The following is a 16239-nucleotide window of genomic DNA, read 5'->3' as shown; positions in this document are numbered from 1 at the left end:
GAAGGTAGCGCAGACATGTGATACGGCACGTCTTAATTTTTCCGACACTCACGCCTTCGCCGACTGTGCGGTTTGCATAGGCACAGGCACAGACACGGGTGCATAAAGGCGTTCGTTTTCGACGCATCGCGAGAGGATGATGGATGTGCTTGTGGGTTTGTGCCGCCATATTTGTGTCTTCGTCCCACTCCCCCTCACCACTTGCCCCATTCTCGCCATCTGGATGTGCGTGCGTGAGTGGGGGGGGAGGGAGAAGCGGCAGCATGCTGTGTACGCGTGTATGTTTTCGTGTCTGCGTATGGGGTGACCGAGGTCGTACGTCAACATCTGCAGAAAGCTAAGCTTAGCACGAAGAAAACGAATGATGTGCGCTGCTCGCGTGCACATTCGGCAGCAGCACGGAGTATGAGCAGCAACGGTACAGTGTGCATGTGTGTGTGTGGACTCATGATGGACACAACAAGACACGCCCATGCACGCGGTGAAGGAGCACGAGAAGCGGCGAGGAAGGGCAGACGGGGAAGGAGGCGAAAACTATCTTGCCTCTTTCGTTCTGAGTTTTTTTTTGTCGCCTCCTCTGCCGTCTGACATTCACGTCTTCCCCACACGCCTCGCCGACGGCTGCGGTGCGCGCTGCTAGTGCCTCTGATCACCGCATGTGCACATATGCTCATGGCGATGGCTATGCGGCGTACCTCGTCTTCTGCACGCAATGGATGTTCTTCCTGTGAGCACATTACCTCCCCTCTCCATGCGGATGCATCGGCGAGCGCGGCAGTACATCATCTTGCTCGGGTCTGTTGCTTACCGCCTTACCACTCTTTTGTTCTCTCTCCTGCCATTCACCTTGCACACCTTTACACTACCGCACTTTTGTAACTTGCAGCTCCTGCACTGAGAGCGCAACCACCTCTTCTCCCCCTGCCGAGCTTTTAATCACAGAATACTTCGGCAGCACACATCGGAAGCGGCATTTCGCGCGTCGGTTGCCCGCTTCTCACCGTTGTCGGCCCCATCCTCTTCTCTCTCCTTTTTCATTTTCCGTCACCGCACAGCCCCTGCCGTTTCAACGACGAGGAGACTGGCGAAACACACGCACACACGCGGAAGAACGCAAACAAGGGAAAGAAAAAAAAAGACAGAAGACGGCAACAGCGCCACGACCGCCCTGCCGTTTCTTTTTATTTTATTTCTCCCCTCCCTCTTTGTGTGTGTGTGTGTGTCTGTGTGCTTCGTTGTGGTTGTTGTCTTGCTTTTCCTCCCCTTCCCCCGTATTTTGCCTGTATCTGACGTCTCTCTCTCTCTCTCTTATCTTTAGTTTCGTTTCGTTCATCACACTGCTACATCGCCATTGTTTTCACCCCTCCCCATTTTTCTTTTTTGGTTCTTTTTCGTGCGCGCGCGCTCTCTTAGCTCCCTCGTTGGCATTGGCCCTTGGTGTACCACCTTCTTCTTTTCCGGCTACGCACTCTCGTCACCTCCCACAGATTTGCCCTCTCTCTCCCCCGCAAGCGATACACGTTTACAAGGCCGCTGCGCTATCGGCCACCTGTGTGCGCCAACATCCCCATCCCTCCCTGCCATTGAGTGACGTGTGCGTGCACGCGCCTCTCGTTCTCTTTCACAGGTCAAGAGCAAAGGTGCACCCACCCACACCCACACCCAAGCTCACGCAGGCAGGGGGCCTGCATCACCCCATTCTTGTCTCACGTGCGAGCAGCGGATCAACTCCCCTGCTCTCCCTATTTTCTGTCTTTTGCCTTTTGCGGGTGCCGTTGTTCGTTCTTTGTATCCATTACTTGACTCACGTGCGTACGTGCCAAGCCCCCCCCCCTTCCTTTATTCTTCTCACCGTTTCCGCTGCTCTTGTGGCGTTGGGTCGTGTAGCAACGATACCCGGCTCTCCATCCACTACCAAACACGCACGGGAAGCATACCTGTACCCCCCTCCCTGCCTCGCTCATCACAGAGGCTTTTCTCTTCAGACCACTGTCGCTTCCGAAGCGGACAAAAACATTGCTTCCCATTGGCGTGAGGCTACCTGTGCGCGTGTAGTGAGACTTTCTCACTTCATTGTCGGAGCTTGAACCGCGCAGCAACATTACAAAATCGCGTGTGATCCCCCGTGCAGAGGTTGATTCGGCGTGCGCTCGTGAGGACGTGCATCTCTGTGTCTTTCGCTTTCGATCCCCCGTTGCCCCCGTTGTCTCCTTTCACACACACACACACACACACGCACACCGCAGACGAACAACACCCGCGATTTTGTCTTTTCAGCGCTGCTGTTGTGCCGCTGTTTCGTTCTTGCCTTTTCTTGTACCGCCGCTGTATCTCATCTTGAGGCGAAGACGAGGGACGCCCGACTGTTAGCTTCGTAGTGTCTCTCTCTCTGTGCGTGTGTTCTGCGTTTGTGCCATTCTTTGACTTTCTCGGTGTCTCAGCGCCTCCCCCTTTTTTTTGTTTCTCTCTTCGCCTTCTTTTCTCTGTCTCTTTGTGTTTGCCTGACTCCGTAGTTCTGTGTCTGCTGCATCCCGTAGAGCACGGGCTTCACCTCCCTCCCCCCGTCGTGCGTCTTCTGTCGCTCTCCCATCTCCTTCCTCCCTCCCTCACCTCTTTGAACACTGCCCTGCTTCTCTTGTGTCGTTGTCCCCGTGTCGTGTCTGCACTTATTTTATTTCTGTTTTGTTGCATCTCAAGCTTCGCCGCTGGTGCCAAGTCTTTCACCATACCCTTCTCTTTCTTCTCTCCTCTCCTTGCCGAGGGCTGCCAGCTCTGCCACGTTGTGTCCTTGCTGTGTGTTGATGCGTCACAAGAGGCCCTCTTTCGCGTTTCTCTCTCTCTCCCCCTCTGTCTGTCTTGCCTTACGTTTTTTTTTTTTTGAAAAGTCCACACCGTGTCTTTCCTCGATTCGGATTTCACTGCCTTTCTGTCAACGCTTCATTTTACGTCTGCCGTGTGTATGTCTTTTCTCCTCGGTCGTGGTGGTGCGAACGGCGGCTTTGTTTAGCTTTCTCGTGTACGTTGCAGGACTCTGCCCTCCCCCTCTCCTTCCTTTCCCTTCCCGCCCTTTCTTGCGGGTCGTACCCCTACGCCCTTCTCTTTATATTTCTCCCTCGGCATATCGGGCGCGGCTTTTGTCTGTGCCTTCTCGACTTCTTCTCTCGGCGCTTTAATCGCCGGGCTTGACGTGGCTAGTGCTGTTTGCGTTGGGGTCTGCGCGTGCGCTATTTGTACGCGCGTCGCGGTGCTGAACCTGTTGCCCAAGCATTCTGCCAGCCTTCTCTCTCTCTGTCAGGTTGTCCTCTCCGTGTGGCGCAACCGCCAACGTCGAACGTAGAGCACAGAGCAGGAGAGTGCTGAGCGCGCAGTAGCGGAGCGCATCACGGGTAAACAGCACCCAACGCAACAGGGGCAAGGAAAACAACAAAAAGAAACGAGCGCCCAGCAACGTATACACGCGCAGAAGACGGCTTCACCGCGTTGGGCCGCCCCTCCCCTCTCCCCTTTCCCTCTCCCCGTCTCTTTTTTTTTTCTGCTCGTACTTTGGAGGTGTGCTCTGCTGATTTTCTTATCTTCGTACACAACGGCTGTACTTCTTCGCAGAGGCAGGCAAGGCACACGACAAAAAAAGCCTCGTTCTCGCACACGCTTCCCCCCTCCTTGTACAGCGTAGTACATATATACAGTGCGTATATTGTGTATGTATATACATATCTACCTCTCTCTCTATATACTATACATATCTGTATACACACATTGGCGTTTTCCTCTACGGCGAACACCACCACGGGGAGCGCGCGCGCACACACACACACACGCACCATAGACAAGACAACGCTTTCAATACACGCGAACCACACGCGAACGGCTCAGAAGGAGAAAAAGAGAAGGATAAAATACTAACACGATAAGCGTAATAGGGAAGAGAAGAAGATAGCGACTACACACAAACATAAAGATACGAAGTGCTCGCCACCTCGGGTTCACGCGTACACACGGATACAAACACGCACATGCATCTATACCGGTGCAGCAGAGACACTCCATACACAACAACGGAGGTGGTACACGAAAAATAAGAGATAGACACGCTAGCCATACAGACAAGCGTGCACACTGTCCCTCCAGCACGCGTCCCCCCATCCCCATCCCCAATATTCCAGGTCAACGGCAGGGGCGAAACGTACCACACACCCGCTCCCTTCCCCCCGTTTTATTCTTGTTTCGGTGTTCCACCTCTTCACACCGCTCTTTTTCGTTTTCGTTTTTTCTTGCGCATCACACGATAGTGGTTTCTGTACAGCTGCAGCTTCTCGCCCTCCCCACAGACCTCTTCCACTCTTCATCTTCTGCCGTCTATCTCTTTCCTCCCCTCTCCTCTCCTTTCTTCTTTTCTGTTTTTGATCTTGACGTGTGCCGCCGTTCCTTTCTGCCGTTGCCATTGTGGTCGTTGTTGGTTTCCGCCGCTGCTGTTATCATCTTTCTGTGCTTCGCCTCATTTTTATCTCCTTTTCTTCCGGGCTTGTTGTTTGTGTTGCCGCCTCGATCGTTTTCTTGCTGTTTTCCCATTTCATCCCATCTCACCTCGCCTCACCTCATCTCACCTGTCTGTGTTGTGCTGTGTTGTGCTCTTTCCATTGTGGTCTGCCGTCTGCGCACGTGACTCCCTCATCTCTTCTTCCGTTTTACGTTTGTGCTCCCCTCCCCTTTTCACCGTCTGCTACTGGCTGGAGGTGCACCAGTGCTTCTGCGGCTGCGTTGTGCGAGTTTTCGGATCGCTTGCTGTTGCTCGCACAAACGTCCTTCCCCTCCCCTCCCCTCCCCCCTCGCTCTCGACGCGAATACACTGTGTCTTCCCAGGAAGCGCAATTTACGCACACAAGTCGTCCTCGCACGGTTGCAGAGCGACGGCAGAGCAAAGAAAACAAAAGCTCGAATCGCGAACAGTGACACTCCCCCGCTTGCGCACCCATGCTCCGTCGAGCAGATGACGACATCAGGGCCTGTGCAGGCACCTCCGCCCCATCGTCGCCGAGCTACCGAGACGAGTTGGCCTCCTGTGCTGACACGGAGCGCACGTTTGTGGCGGACAGCCACAGTTTGGCTAGCCCGCCGTCCCCAGCTCCGCTCGTGTACGTGTCGTTGACGCTTCCCTCGTCGGAGCACCCGTCGTTGCGCCTGTCCTTGGCGCCTGCGTCACCGTTACGTGCCAGCGCGGAGGGGCTTGTGCGAAGCCCGGCCAAGGGAAAATCATCTGCGCATCCGTGTGCGTGCACTTGTGCATGTATGAATGAGATTACCGCCGTCCGATACGCGTCGCCCCCGGATTCCGGCCGAAGCATGGTGTCAAGGGAAGGGAACAGCACTTCAGCTAACCTTGAAGACGTTGCAGATGAACAGCGGTGCCCCAGATGCTTCTGTGCCTACCTGGAGCCCACAGAAATCCACGCTGTCGGCGACGACCTGTTCAACGACACTGGCGCCAGCAGCGTCAGTGCCCGTTGCAGTCGCAGCAGTAGTGTTTACCGTTCTGCAGAGGAGTGGGGCGTCTTGTGGACACAAGTGTTTCCACTTCACATCTCCGTCTACCTCCGCGTGAGAGACGTGATCGAGGTTTCACAGGTCTGCCGGATGGCGCATGGCGCGGCGCAGCAGACGTGGGTCTGGCGGTCGCTCGCAGAACACCACCACTCTATCCAGCCAGCTGCGCTCGAGCAGACATTCTCGATGGCTGCTCGGGAATGGGACGAGGAGAGACCGACCGAGACGCCGCAGCGCCTGCGCTCATGCAGCCCTCTGCCTCTGCTGACTGGGACGAATAGCCGTACCCCTCAGCGCAGCGTGCATTTCCGGGCCGAAACGGCTGCGCACACAGCCGCCGGGGACGATGAGGACGCATCCAGCGAGGAAGCGGAAACGGGCGAGCTCGACACTCTCTCCAACGACGAAGGCGCAGGCGAGCTTGACACAACGCAACCGCCACGGTACACGGACGCTGCGATGCCATCCTCGGCGGCGGTGGCCGCCGCAGGTGCTGCCTCCGCTCCTGCCTCGCCTGCCGCTGTGGCGGAGGAGGTGGATTCCGCTCCCCATCGATCTGGTCTACGTGCTCTGCCGTCTGGCACGTCCGCCCGATTCCTATGGCAGGCAACCGCCGCTGCAATGCCGTCGCCGTCCAGCCCAGTGTCGTCCCCTCCGCCCGAGGACGACGAAGCCGCAGACGCCTCAGAGGCATCGAGCGTCACACCGCTACCCAGAGAAGCCGCGGGGAGGAGTCCTGCGCCCTTGCTCTCGATGGTCACTGCAGCCGCCGCCACCGCATGCGGGGCGGAGCAGCCTAACATGTGCGCCCCACCACACTCAGCCGTGCTGACATTTCTCACGGAAGGCCAGCGCAGCACTACCGCCGTCACCAACAACGGCGCGGGCACCTTGTCGGGAGAAAAATGGCGTGCGCGGCGGTGGGCCGCGGCACAGGAGGGCCTTCCACCGCCCTCACCGGCGGAGCTGAATAGCTCGGTGACAGGCGCTGAGGCAACGGCGGAGGGGGATGCGTCGTCGCGGACTGCATTCTTTGCTGGGCCATTGCGCTGCCACCCCTCCTACACGCTGGAGATGGCGACAGACGTGACAGTGGACGGGGCGGCCTCGCCCATGCCGGCGGCCGCTCTCAGCAGCGCTGCTCATAATGGTCGGTTGCCTGAGCAGGCGTCCATATCAACCGCAGCAGTCTACTCTTTTACCTTGTGTAGGGCCACTGCTGAGCGGACGGTGCTGCACAGCGCGCCGGAGTTCCCGTGGAAGGCGTTCACGCAGTACCTGCACATCAACCGCGTTCAGCGCAGCCTCTCGCAGCTGAAGGCGCTGTCAAACATAGCGCGCGCGGAGCTGTGCCGAGGCGGTGCCTGGGACGCTGCGTACGGCGCCTTGAGTCGTGCCATTCACGTTCTCTTCCAGGCCGGCAGCTGTCGCAGCGTGGAGCACCTCACACACCTGGCTGAGACGCTGGTGCGGCGTGCGTCGCTCTGTCGCCACCGCGGCCACCTCTACGTTCTGGCCGCCTTCACCGACTTATCGGTGGCATGGATGCTTTGCCCAGACAGCACCGCCTCCTCAGACCTTGCTGAGCTGCGTGCTCGAAAGGAGCTGGCACAGGAGTCGCCTGCAACGTGGCTGCAGCGGTGCAACGACGCAGCGCACGTCGCAACTCCGGTGGCGCTGCTCGGCATTATCGCGCAGGTGCCGACGCTCTTCCCTCAGAATCGAGCCCTGTGCCTCTGCAGCGCGCTCACCTTCTACATGTATGCCAAGCGGATGCTGCGACATTCACTGACGCACCTTCTGTGCCGCGCTGCCGAGTGTATGACCCCTGGCACCGAGGAGGAGCTGCTCGTGACGGCGCTCCGCGAGGTGGCCGCCGCGCAGCAGAGCAAGGAGGTGACGAGCGCCCAGAAGGCTTGCGCAACCGCCGACTATGCTTTCTCGCTGCTCCCCCTGCACGTGCGCAGCGCAGCCGAGACGCTGATGGCGGCGTGGGTGCGGGACTGCTTTCCTCCTGACGGGCCAGCGTCCACCGCAACCATCACGGACTGGGCAGACGTGGCCCCCGAGTCTCTTGCGTACATCCACGCCACGCCGTTGGAGGTGCGCTGGGTGGCTTGGCTGGTCTGTGAGGTGCGGTGGTTCGCCTACGAAGAGCTGATGGGTCCGCTGCCGTGCCAGACGGCACTGCTGAGCATCGTATTCGGTCCTACCGCGAACAGTCGCGCTGACGGGCTCGTGCGGCTGTCGATGCAGTACGCGAACGCTGATGTGCGCAGCGAGGACTTGCGGCCGGCCCTGCCTCACGGAACGAGCCGAGGCCACCTTGCCCAGAACCTTCTGGAGAGCGCTCTTCAGTTGCGTCCGCTGCATCCCACGGCCGCCCTGCTGCTTGCGCGCATGCACGCGCGTGACGCGGAGGGCCTGGGCAGGGCGAATGCGGTGCTGACCGACAGCATTCACGCGTGGGCACAGCGCTTCAGCATGCTGGGGTTGCGCGGCTCAGCGGAGGTGAAGCTCGACGTTGCGCCAGAGGACCAGCAGGCACCGCCTGTGCGTGAGAGCGCTACCGTGCTTGCATATCTGCACCGGCGCGATCGTCGCCCGGAAGTCTGCTTCATCCCGTCGGAGCTGCTCGTGGAGCGCAGCCGGTGCCTGCATACCATCGCTGACATAGCGGAGGCGACGGAGCAGCACCCGACCCTGTCCTACCCTTACCAGATGCGTGCCGCCATGGCCATGGACCGCGGCTACCACCTTGCTGCCGTCATGGAGCTGAATCGCATCATGACGCTCACCATGGACCCGAACGACATCGCGCTGCGGGCGCGATTCCTGCAAGACGCCATCGCCATGGCGTCCAGCTCGACCGAGGCGGACGCATCAGCAACAGCATCAGCGACGGCGGCTGAGGGAATATTAGATCTCGCCTCCGTAGGGACCGCCGCGGCTTCCGGTGGCAACAACAGCAGCGATGGGGAACTGGCGCTGCCGTCGAGCGCGAGCACACCACCGCTCCCGTCGCTCCAGCTCGTGCCGCTCTATCGTGCGTGGGCGGCGAGGATGTTGGGCCTTCTCACCTTGCTGCGCTCTCCAGTGTCGACGATCCCTGGCAGCCAGCAGCTACGCTCCCGATTCCCAGGTCGAGAGTGGCTGCCAGCTCCGAGCGGTGCAGGGCCCTCCACGTCTTCGGAGGGACACGTCTCGCGTGTCGCGAGCATGGCGTTTAGCGACGGCGACGATGAAGCGACATTGGTGGGTGCGGCGACTGATGAATTCGACGCCGCACACGTGCGGGCCTTTCTCGAAGACTTGCTTTCACCGACTGCCGCCCCTCTTGCTTTGACGGCCATCAACACTGGCGCTCGCACACCTGCGCACGCTCGTTGAGCGGTGTTGTGTGCGAGTGTGTCCCCCTTGCGTCCTGCACGCGAGCACGACTCTTCTCGCTGCATCGGCGCTGCTCTCTCTCTCTCTCTCGCGCACCCTCAACACATACATGCACGCACTCACGCAATGCTTAGCGACAGAATGGCGAAGCCAAGTGATGTCGGGGGTGGGCCGAGAGGTGGTGAAAACGGCGTGCTGACCTTGGAAGTAACTTACGAAGAGCCGAGCTGATGAGCATATCTCTGAGGTCGGGCCGTTTGACAGCTGTCTCGGCGGACTCCTCGCTTCCTCCATGCGCTCTCTCGCGGGGGTGTGCATGTGTACCGATGCGTCGTGCCGCCTTCGTGTCGTGGTCTATCATCCTCGTTTCTCTGTGTTCCTCTCGCCTCTCTTATTTCGGCACAACCGCGCCCAACGCATAAGCATGTTGAAAAAGGTGTGCTCTGACGACGTGGAGGGCCACTCCTGACGATTCGCGGCGCTCATGTAGCTCGCCGCCCACCTACGCAACCCATTTTTATATTCCGCCGGTCGCGGTGGGGGTGGGCATGTGCAGAGCTCCTGTGCTTCTGTACGGGTATTGCTTTTGGTGTTCACCTAGCTGGCTGTCTTTCGTGATGATGATGGTGGGAGGCTTTGTGGTTTCTCCTTTGCGTTGCTGAGTGTATCATCTTCCCATTTTTGCCGTGTAGTGATCGTTGCTTCGCTCCTTGACACCCCCCTCCCTACCCCCTCCCAATCCGAACGCCGTCATCCATGCCACGTTTCTTTGGTGTTGTTGTCTTTATGGTTCCTTTTCCGTTCTCATGCCGCTGCTTGCTTCTTGTTTTTCTCTCTCTTGCTCGCGCACTCACTCGCTGCCTTGCTGGTTTCATTTTTCTTTGTTGGTGTGTTTCTCTTGTACGTGCGGGCGTGTGTGGGCTCTCAAAACGTTCGCGCATCGGTCGGCGATGGCGGCTGTGGTCGCTGCCGCCCTTTCGAAGACGGGAATTTCGCTTCGCGTGTTTCTTCATTTTTTCGTTGTCTCGTTCGCCTGCTTGTTTCTTCTCTCCCTTCTTTTTGCACTCGCATGCTTGCACTCCTGCACGCAGCCATTCAAGGAGGCACTTTTTGTGCCAGTGAGAGGCAGTCCCAACGCGAGGGGCCGCATCACCACCTCCTCGACCTTGCGGTCCTTCTCTTCCCGTTCCTCCGTGCCGTGCCAAGAAACGTTACCCCTGCATACGCACACAGACGATAGACCCCCACCCACAAAAAAAGCGACCCAGTCCCAGCGTCTGTGGACGTAGATAGAGGGACGCCATGCACTTGTGCTTGTCGTCGCGTGCATGTGCGCATGATTCTGTGCGGCTGCATTTGTGCGTGTAAATGGACGCTTATTCCTTTCCTTCTTCGTCTTGCCCTCACCCCTTTTTTTTTGGTTTTGTGATTGGAGTCTCTTTTGTTTCTCTTCATTTTTTTCCGGCTCAGTTCTCTCTTCCTTGTATTACTCCCCTTCCCTCCCAGGCCCTGCACACACCACCTCGCTCGCTGCGTGTTTCTGTGGACGCGTGCGCCCGCCTCTTCCCTGCTGCCTCTTCTCCTCGTACTTTCTCGTTTCTCTTGCTTGTGTCCTCTTGAGTGAAGCGCGGCGTCCGCTCTGTTTTCTTTGTTGTTTGCCGTTTGGTTCTTTCAGTCTTTGTGTCTTGGTGCTTCAGCGTTCGCTGCGCACTCTTTTCCGCTCGGCACACGCAGCACGTCTGCTGCTGCTGCTGTTCCTGCCGCCATACCAGTGCGCTCACGCGTAGCCTTTCTCGCCCTTCTTTTTTTGTCGTTGCGCACACGTAGACATACACACACACACACACACACACGTAATGACCGCCTATAGGCGTCACGTTTTTTTTTTCCGTTGTGTGTGTGTGTGTCTCTCCGTGTATGCGCATGCACGTGCCGCAGTTGGAGGTGCTTGCTCGCCCCTGTATGCACGTGTGGTCGATCTTGTCCCCTTTCGCCTTATTTCTTCTCGCAGGCCTCTTCATGGACGTCACAGACGAAGAGAGCCAAGAGGGGAAGGGGAGGGCCGGACACGAGGAGGGTCGAGTGAGAAGAACACGCACCCCATTGAGCCTCGGTGATTTCGTTTTGGTGTGCACTCTCCCATTCTGCATTCTTCCCTTTTTCCTTGTGAGGTGGTGTGCAGGCGCGAGCGCCGGAGTGTCTGCTTGGCATTTTCAAGCGTGTCTGAGCAACTCCTTCATCTCTCCGAGTTGTTCGTTTTTCGTTTTCTTTCGGCTCGTTAGTCTCTGGGTTTTTGTCATTCTTCCATTGAACCTCAAATCTTTTCATCTCAACCTAGCTAGAGGCGCGTTTCTCTCTTTTTCTCCGCTTCTCTGCCGTTCTTCTCCCTCCTCTGCTCGACTCGCGACGCGTTGTGCACACGATGCGCTATCGCCGTAGCGGCGCGGAGGGAGGCGGAGGATTATGAGGATATACGCAACATAAGAGAAGGTGAGGCATACAGTTGTGGAGGGAGGGAGGGGGGGGCAGGGATAAGGGAGTGGAGAAGTGCGGACGGAGAACATAGCAGAGGAGAGGAGAGAGAGAGCAGCCTCGCCACCCACCCACACAAACACACCTGCACACATTCAAGGGCGATGATGATGATGCGTGACTGTGTGTCTGCCCGCCTCTCTCTTTTTCTGTGAGTTTACCTCTCGCATACGCTCCGACGAAAGGGACAAGGGGAAGGAGACGTCCACGGCGGTTTCGTGGTCGCGCCTTTCTCTCGCGGGTGTCTCCGCCACCTCCTCTCTGTTCTCTCTCCCTCTCCTACACGGCCTCTCTGTAGGCTTTGGGTTTGTTTTGCCCACATGCCTGTTACGCTTTACCTTCGCTCCTGTACGGCATCCTTTCTTGCCGCCCGTCTCTGACGGGGTCTCCGATTCAGCTAGCCCTCGTCTTGCTCTCGCTGCACCGGTACGCTGCGCATCACGGTGTCACCCTCCAATCCTTGCGTTTTCGTTTCCTTCGGCATCTTCGCTTGGACTTTGTCTGCCACGCGCGGACACCGAAGACACAAGTGTGTCCTCGTCTAGAGCGTGAGCAGCGTGTGTGCTTCTCTCGCGGTAAGTCTTATGTGTCGGTGCACCGCAGAGAAGTGGCGGAGCCCATGCGTCTGCACGGGGGGGGGCGTCAAGTAAAATAGAGTAATGCCAACCACCTTAATGAAACACGACAAGAAAAACGAAGGATGTACGAAGGGGCAAAGCAACAGCTGCGCGACCGGCACGCATGCGCGGCGCTGGCTCGTACGTGTGCACGCGAGCGCCGTTCATGTCAGCGGTGCTTGGACCGCCACCGTTCGCCATCCCTCTCTCCACGCATCACATTTCCTCGTTCGATGTGTGAGGATGCGTGTGATGGGGCGTGGGACCGAGCGCCTGCACACAAGAAAAGAAGAAGTACGATGAGTAACTCCCCCTTCCTCTTCCCTGATATCGAGCTCTCCCCCTCGCTCCTCCTGCCCTGCCACTTGCACTCGGACACAGACTTGGGAAAGCAAAACAAGCACCTGCGCATAGGCGCACCCCATCCCTGTACACCACAGGCCCCCCCCCGCGTAGACGCGCTGGGAGAGAGAGACGCGGATCTGTATTGCTGCACTGGGTGCTGCTGCCGTTATTCTTCGTGCCAGACGGGAGCTCTGTATCCGTAGCCATCCCCGGGGACGGTGCGCGAGGGCCCTCCTCCCTCCCGCTCTCTTCTGCATTCTCATTCGTCGCGCTGTGTTTTTTTACGGCTTTTCGCTTTCTTGTTGTTCCTCCCCCCTCTCCCCTGCCGTGTCCCCGTGTGTGGCTTTAGAATCAGCGTAGTAGGGATCTTCTTTATTGCTTACTTCTGTCCATCTCTCCTCCCCCCTTTAGTGTAGGTACGCCCCTCCCTCCCTCTCTCGTGTGTGCTTGTCGCGCTTTATCATCATCTTCCCTCCTCCTGTTGTTTTTTTTTTTTCCTGTAGCATTGTTGTGTTTCACGTCTCCTCCATCTCCGCCCTTTCGGCCCCAATACGGTGCTCAGGCAGGTGCGCACGCTTCTGTCGATGCGTGTGTTTTCCTCCGCCTCGTCGCACTTCCTGTCGGTCTGCCCGCCCTCCCCCTCCCCCTCCCCCATCTCCTTCTCTCTTCAGCTGCCTCGGTTTCTTTAGGGACGACTAGTACCACCGCTGCCACTAGTAATATTGCTGGCACTCCTTCGTTCATTCTCTTTTCCCTGTGGACGCGGCTGGCTTTTTCGCTTCAGCGTGCACGCTGTGTGTTTTACTGGTTTTACGACCACGGGTGGCTGCTGCATCTCTTCTCGTCCCCGAACGCTTCTTGGTTGCCCTTGCTTCTCTCTATCTGTGTGCGCGCGCTTCCTCGGAGTGGGGCTCCGCTCCGTACTCCCGTTTTTTGGCGTATCCGAGCAGCACTCGTAGGCTGTCCGCCGTTCGCGTCTACGTCACTCAGCTCGAAAGGAGAGGGAGAGTCAACGCTTTTGCGTCGGCCCACGCGCGAGTGCGGGGACATCGACCTCCGGACTCGGACTCCGCTATACCCTATGGGTAGCGCGCACATAGACCGCGCTTATCGACAGTTTGGGAGGGGGACGTTAGACACAGGCACACCTCTGCGTCAAGGCAATAAGTAAGTAGAAGTATCGGGCTAGACCGACGGACCACCCACCAGAGAAGTTGGAAGGCACCGATCCAATCCATCGATTCTGTGCGCCAACAACACGCTCGTGTGTGTGTGTCTCTCTTTGTTGCCGCCTACGGGTAGTCGTATTAGCGAACAAGCTAGGTTGCACGCATCTCTCCTGCTTCCCCTCCTTTTGTTTCAGAGCCACTCGCACGGCAGCGCCGCCAGCCCATCACTCGCTCGCTCTCTCTCTATCATCTCCGAGGCTGCGGCACAGCGAAAGTGTGCTCCGTGTGCATACCACAACGCCAACGAGTGCGATCGAGTCGAGAGGAAAGTCCAGCCCCCCCCCCCCTCCCCTCCGCAAGCGGACCCCTCAGGGCCAGGCAACACAGGAGCTGCTCCGATTCATCGCTGTGCGAGGCAAAACAAAAGACTCCCGCGCAGACACGCGCAACAAACAAAAAGAGGGAGCGAAAGGGAACGGAGTACCGCAACTGTATATTTGGAAAACGTGCATACCTCTCTCTCTCTCCCTCTGTTGGTCTGTGTGTCTGCCTGTGTGTGTATGGGTGTCGGTGTTACAGCGGCTACGTCGGTTGTGCTTTTTTTTTGTTTTCTAGTGTGAGTGGCTGTGTGCTGCCTGTCTTGTGCGCGTGCTGGTGCGGAGAGGAAGCGACCCCTTGTTTTGTTTTCGTGTTGTGCCTCTTGCGCATGGTGTGCGTGTGTGTGTGTGTCTCTGTGCGACATCGTCGGCGTAAAGAAAAACTCCCTTCTCCCTTTTCGTCTAAGCCATGTTCTCGAGAGGCGTGAACGAGGATGTGCTCAAGTCAGAGGGGCACAACGTGCCGAGGCCGATGACGGAGGTGGAGCAGGCCAACGCGGAGCCGTACAAGATGCGATTCTGGTACAACTTCGTGGACCCGCAGCATAAGAACCACAAGCGGCCTCTGGTAGATGTGTCGTCGCCGTTCAACGCGCTCGATGAGACGCACCAGGCCCGCCGCTACGGCGTGCAGAAGGTAGCTGTGGGCTTCTTATCGCTCAATGAGTTTATTGGCACTCATGAGGAGGTGCCCTACACAGAGAGCCACCACACCAGCGAAATCTTCCGGCTGTGGATGGTGGGGCTGAATGTGTGGTACATGAATTACTTCATAGCACGTGCGCAGGTGTCCGGCAACGCAACCGGCAACCCGCGCACCAAATTTGCCTGGACGATAGCGATGATGTTAGGCATGATCCGCGTGAATATTGCCGGCCTCATCGGTGTTGGCGGCTATTTCTACTCTTACGAGTACCTCTACACCCACGGCCCGAAGCCGTTCCGCATCCGCGACCCGACTCCCAATGGGTGGAAGCGAGCCTGGGATGACGGGCAGGAGTGCTACCTGCCGCGCGCAGCTGCGAGCGTGTTCCCGGCGCTCGGGTACGCCTTCTTCATGGGCCGCTGGAAGAAGTCTGGTTTCTGGTTCACGACCACGCTCTGCGCCGGCATCTATTACGAGTACGCCCGCCGCAACATTCTGTCAGGCTCTCGGCTCTTCTACAGCTACCTGGCCAACCAGGACTCCCAGCGCCAGGCAGCCTGGGGCTCGCTGGCGCCGAACTTGAAGCACCTCGTGGACCCGGACACGAACCGCAACGAGAGCGTCGCGCAGTTCAAGTACTTTCGCATCACTTCTGGCACCCTGCAGGACACGGTCTGGAGCAACTGCACGCACGAGACCCAGCCCCTCGCCCGCGGCGGTATCAAGATCCCGAACCCGTACTTCAATTGGCGCAAGGCGCCGCAGAATTACAATGCAAAACCGTGGAAGGTCAAGAATGATATGTGGGAGATGCCCCAGGTCCTTAACGCGCAGATGCGGAGTAACGCGATGGATTAGATGCGGATTTGAGGCACGCACGCACACGCACAGCTGCTATGGAGGAAGAGGTGAAGGATCGAGTCGAAATAACGGAAGTGAAACAACCCAAGATGTCCGTGGTGATGACACTCCGGCAACGAAAACAAGTACACGTAGAGATCACGAGTCGCCAGCGGCACATGAAGCGCCGGCTCTGCCGAGACATGCGGGTCGACGCTCGCGAAGGGACGGAGGAGAAGATTGGAGAGGGTCGAGGGGCGCGCGCGAGTGAACTTCCTCGTGCTTGCCTTCCTACACGCGCCATAGTGTAGGCTCACGCTGGCATCACGGACTGACCGGCTCTATCGGTGATGTAAGCGGCGCGTGCTATGCAGCTGCTGCCGTGACGCTGTTGCTGACCTGTAAGCTGCCCTGCTTTGTCTTCTCTGTTGTGGCGGTGCTATCGTTTTGTCCTCCTCAGCTTTACATGCTCTCTCTGCTGTCGCTGCGCCTGCGCGCGTGTGTGCTTGGGTTTGTGTTTGTGTGTGGGTGTGGGTGTGTGCGTGCGTATATGTGCATAGGCGTGTGCGCATATGTGTGTGTGCTTGCGGCGTGAACCGATGCGATGTGGTGGCGTGCAATGAGTTTGCTCTTGGCTCTTGCCCGTGCATGTCTTCTCCCCTCCTCCTTTTTCTTTGCGGTCTCTAGCCGTTAGTGAACAACACAAAACCGAACGAGAGGGTCCTCTCGTCGTGCGGCGCTGGGAATACTGGTGTGGCCGCGTCACAAGGGAGGGGTGCGCA

General features: G+C 58.1%; 2 protein-coding genes across 2 annotated transcripts; both read left to right on the top strand.

Moving 5' to 3' along the window:
• Positions 1 to 5340: 5340 nt before the first annotated feature.
• On the top strand, positions 5341 to 8931 carry LDBPK_290510 (hypothetical protein, unknown function; the record flags this gene model as incomplete). Its single annotated transcript, XM_003862420.1, has 1 exon — positions 5341 to 8931. One exon carries the CDS (start codon positions 5341 to 5343, stop codon positions 8929 to 8931), a length of 3591 nt encoding a protein of 1196 aa, XP_003862468.1.
• Positions 8932 to 14380: 5449 nt separating this feature from the next.
• On the top strand, positions 14381 to 15475 carry LDBPK_290500 (hypothetical protein, conserved; the record flags this gene model as incomplete). The annotated part of the gene is made up of 1 exon (XM_003862419.1): positions 14381 to 15475. The coding sequence occupies one exon, from the start codon at positions 14381 to 14383 to the stop codon at positions 15473 to 15475; it is 1095 nt and encodes a 364-aa protein (XP_003862467.1).
• Positions 15476 to 16239: the final 764 nt, after the last annotated feature.

Source organism: Leishmania donovani, chromosome 29 (assembly GCF_000227135.1).
Source record: "Leishmania donovani BPK282A1 complete genome, chromosome 29".
Classification (NCBI taxonomy): domain Eukaryota; phylum Euglenozoa; class Kinetoplastea; order Trypanosomatida; family Trypanosomatidae; genus Leishmania; species Leishmania donovani.
Note: the sequence above shows the minus strand (reverse complement) of the source record. Positions and strands in the feature narration are given on the sequence as shown.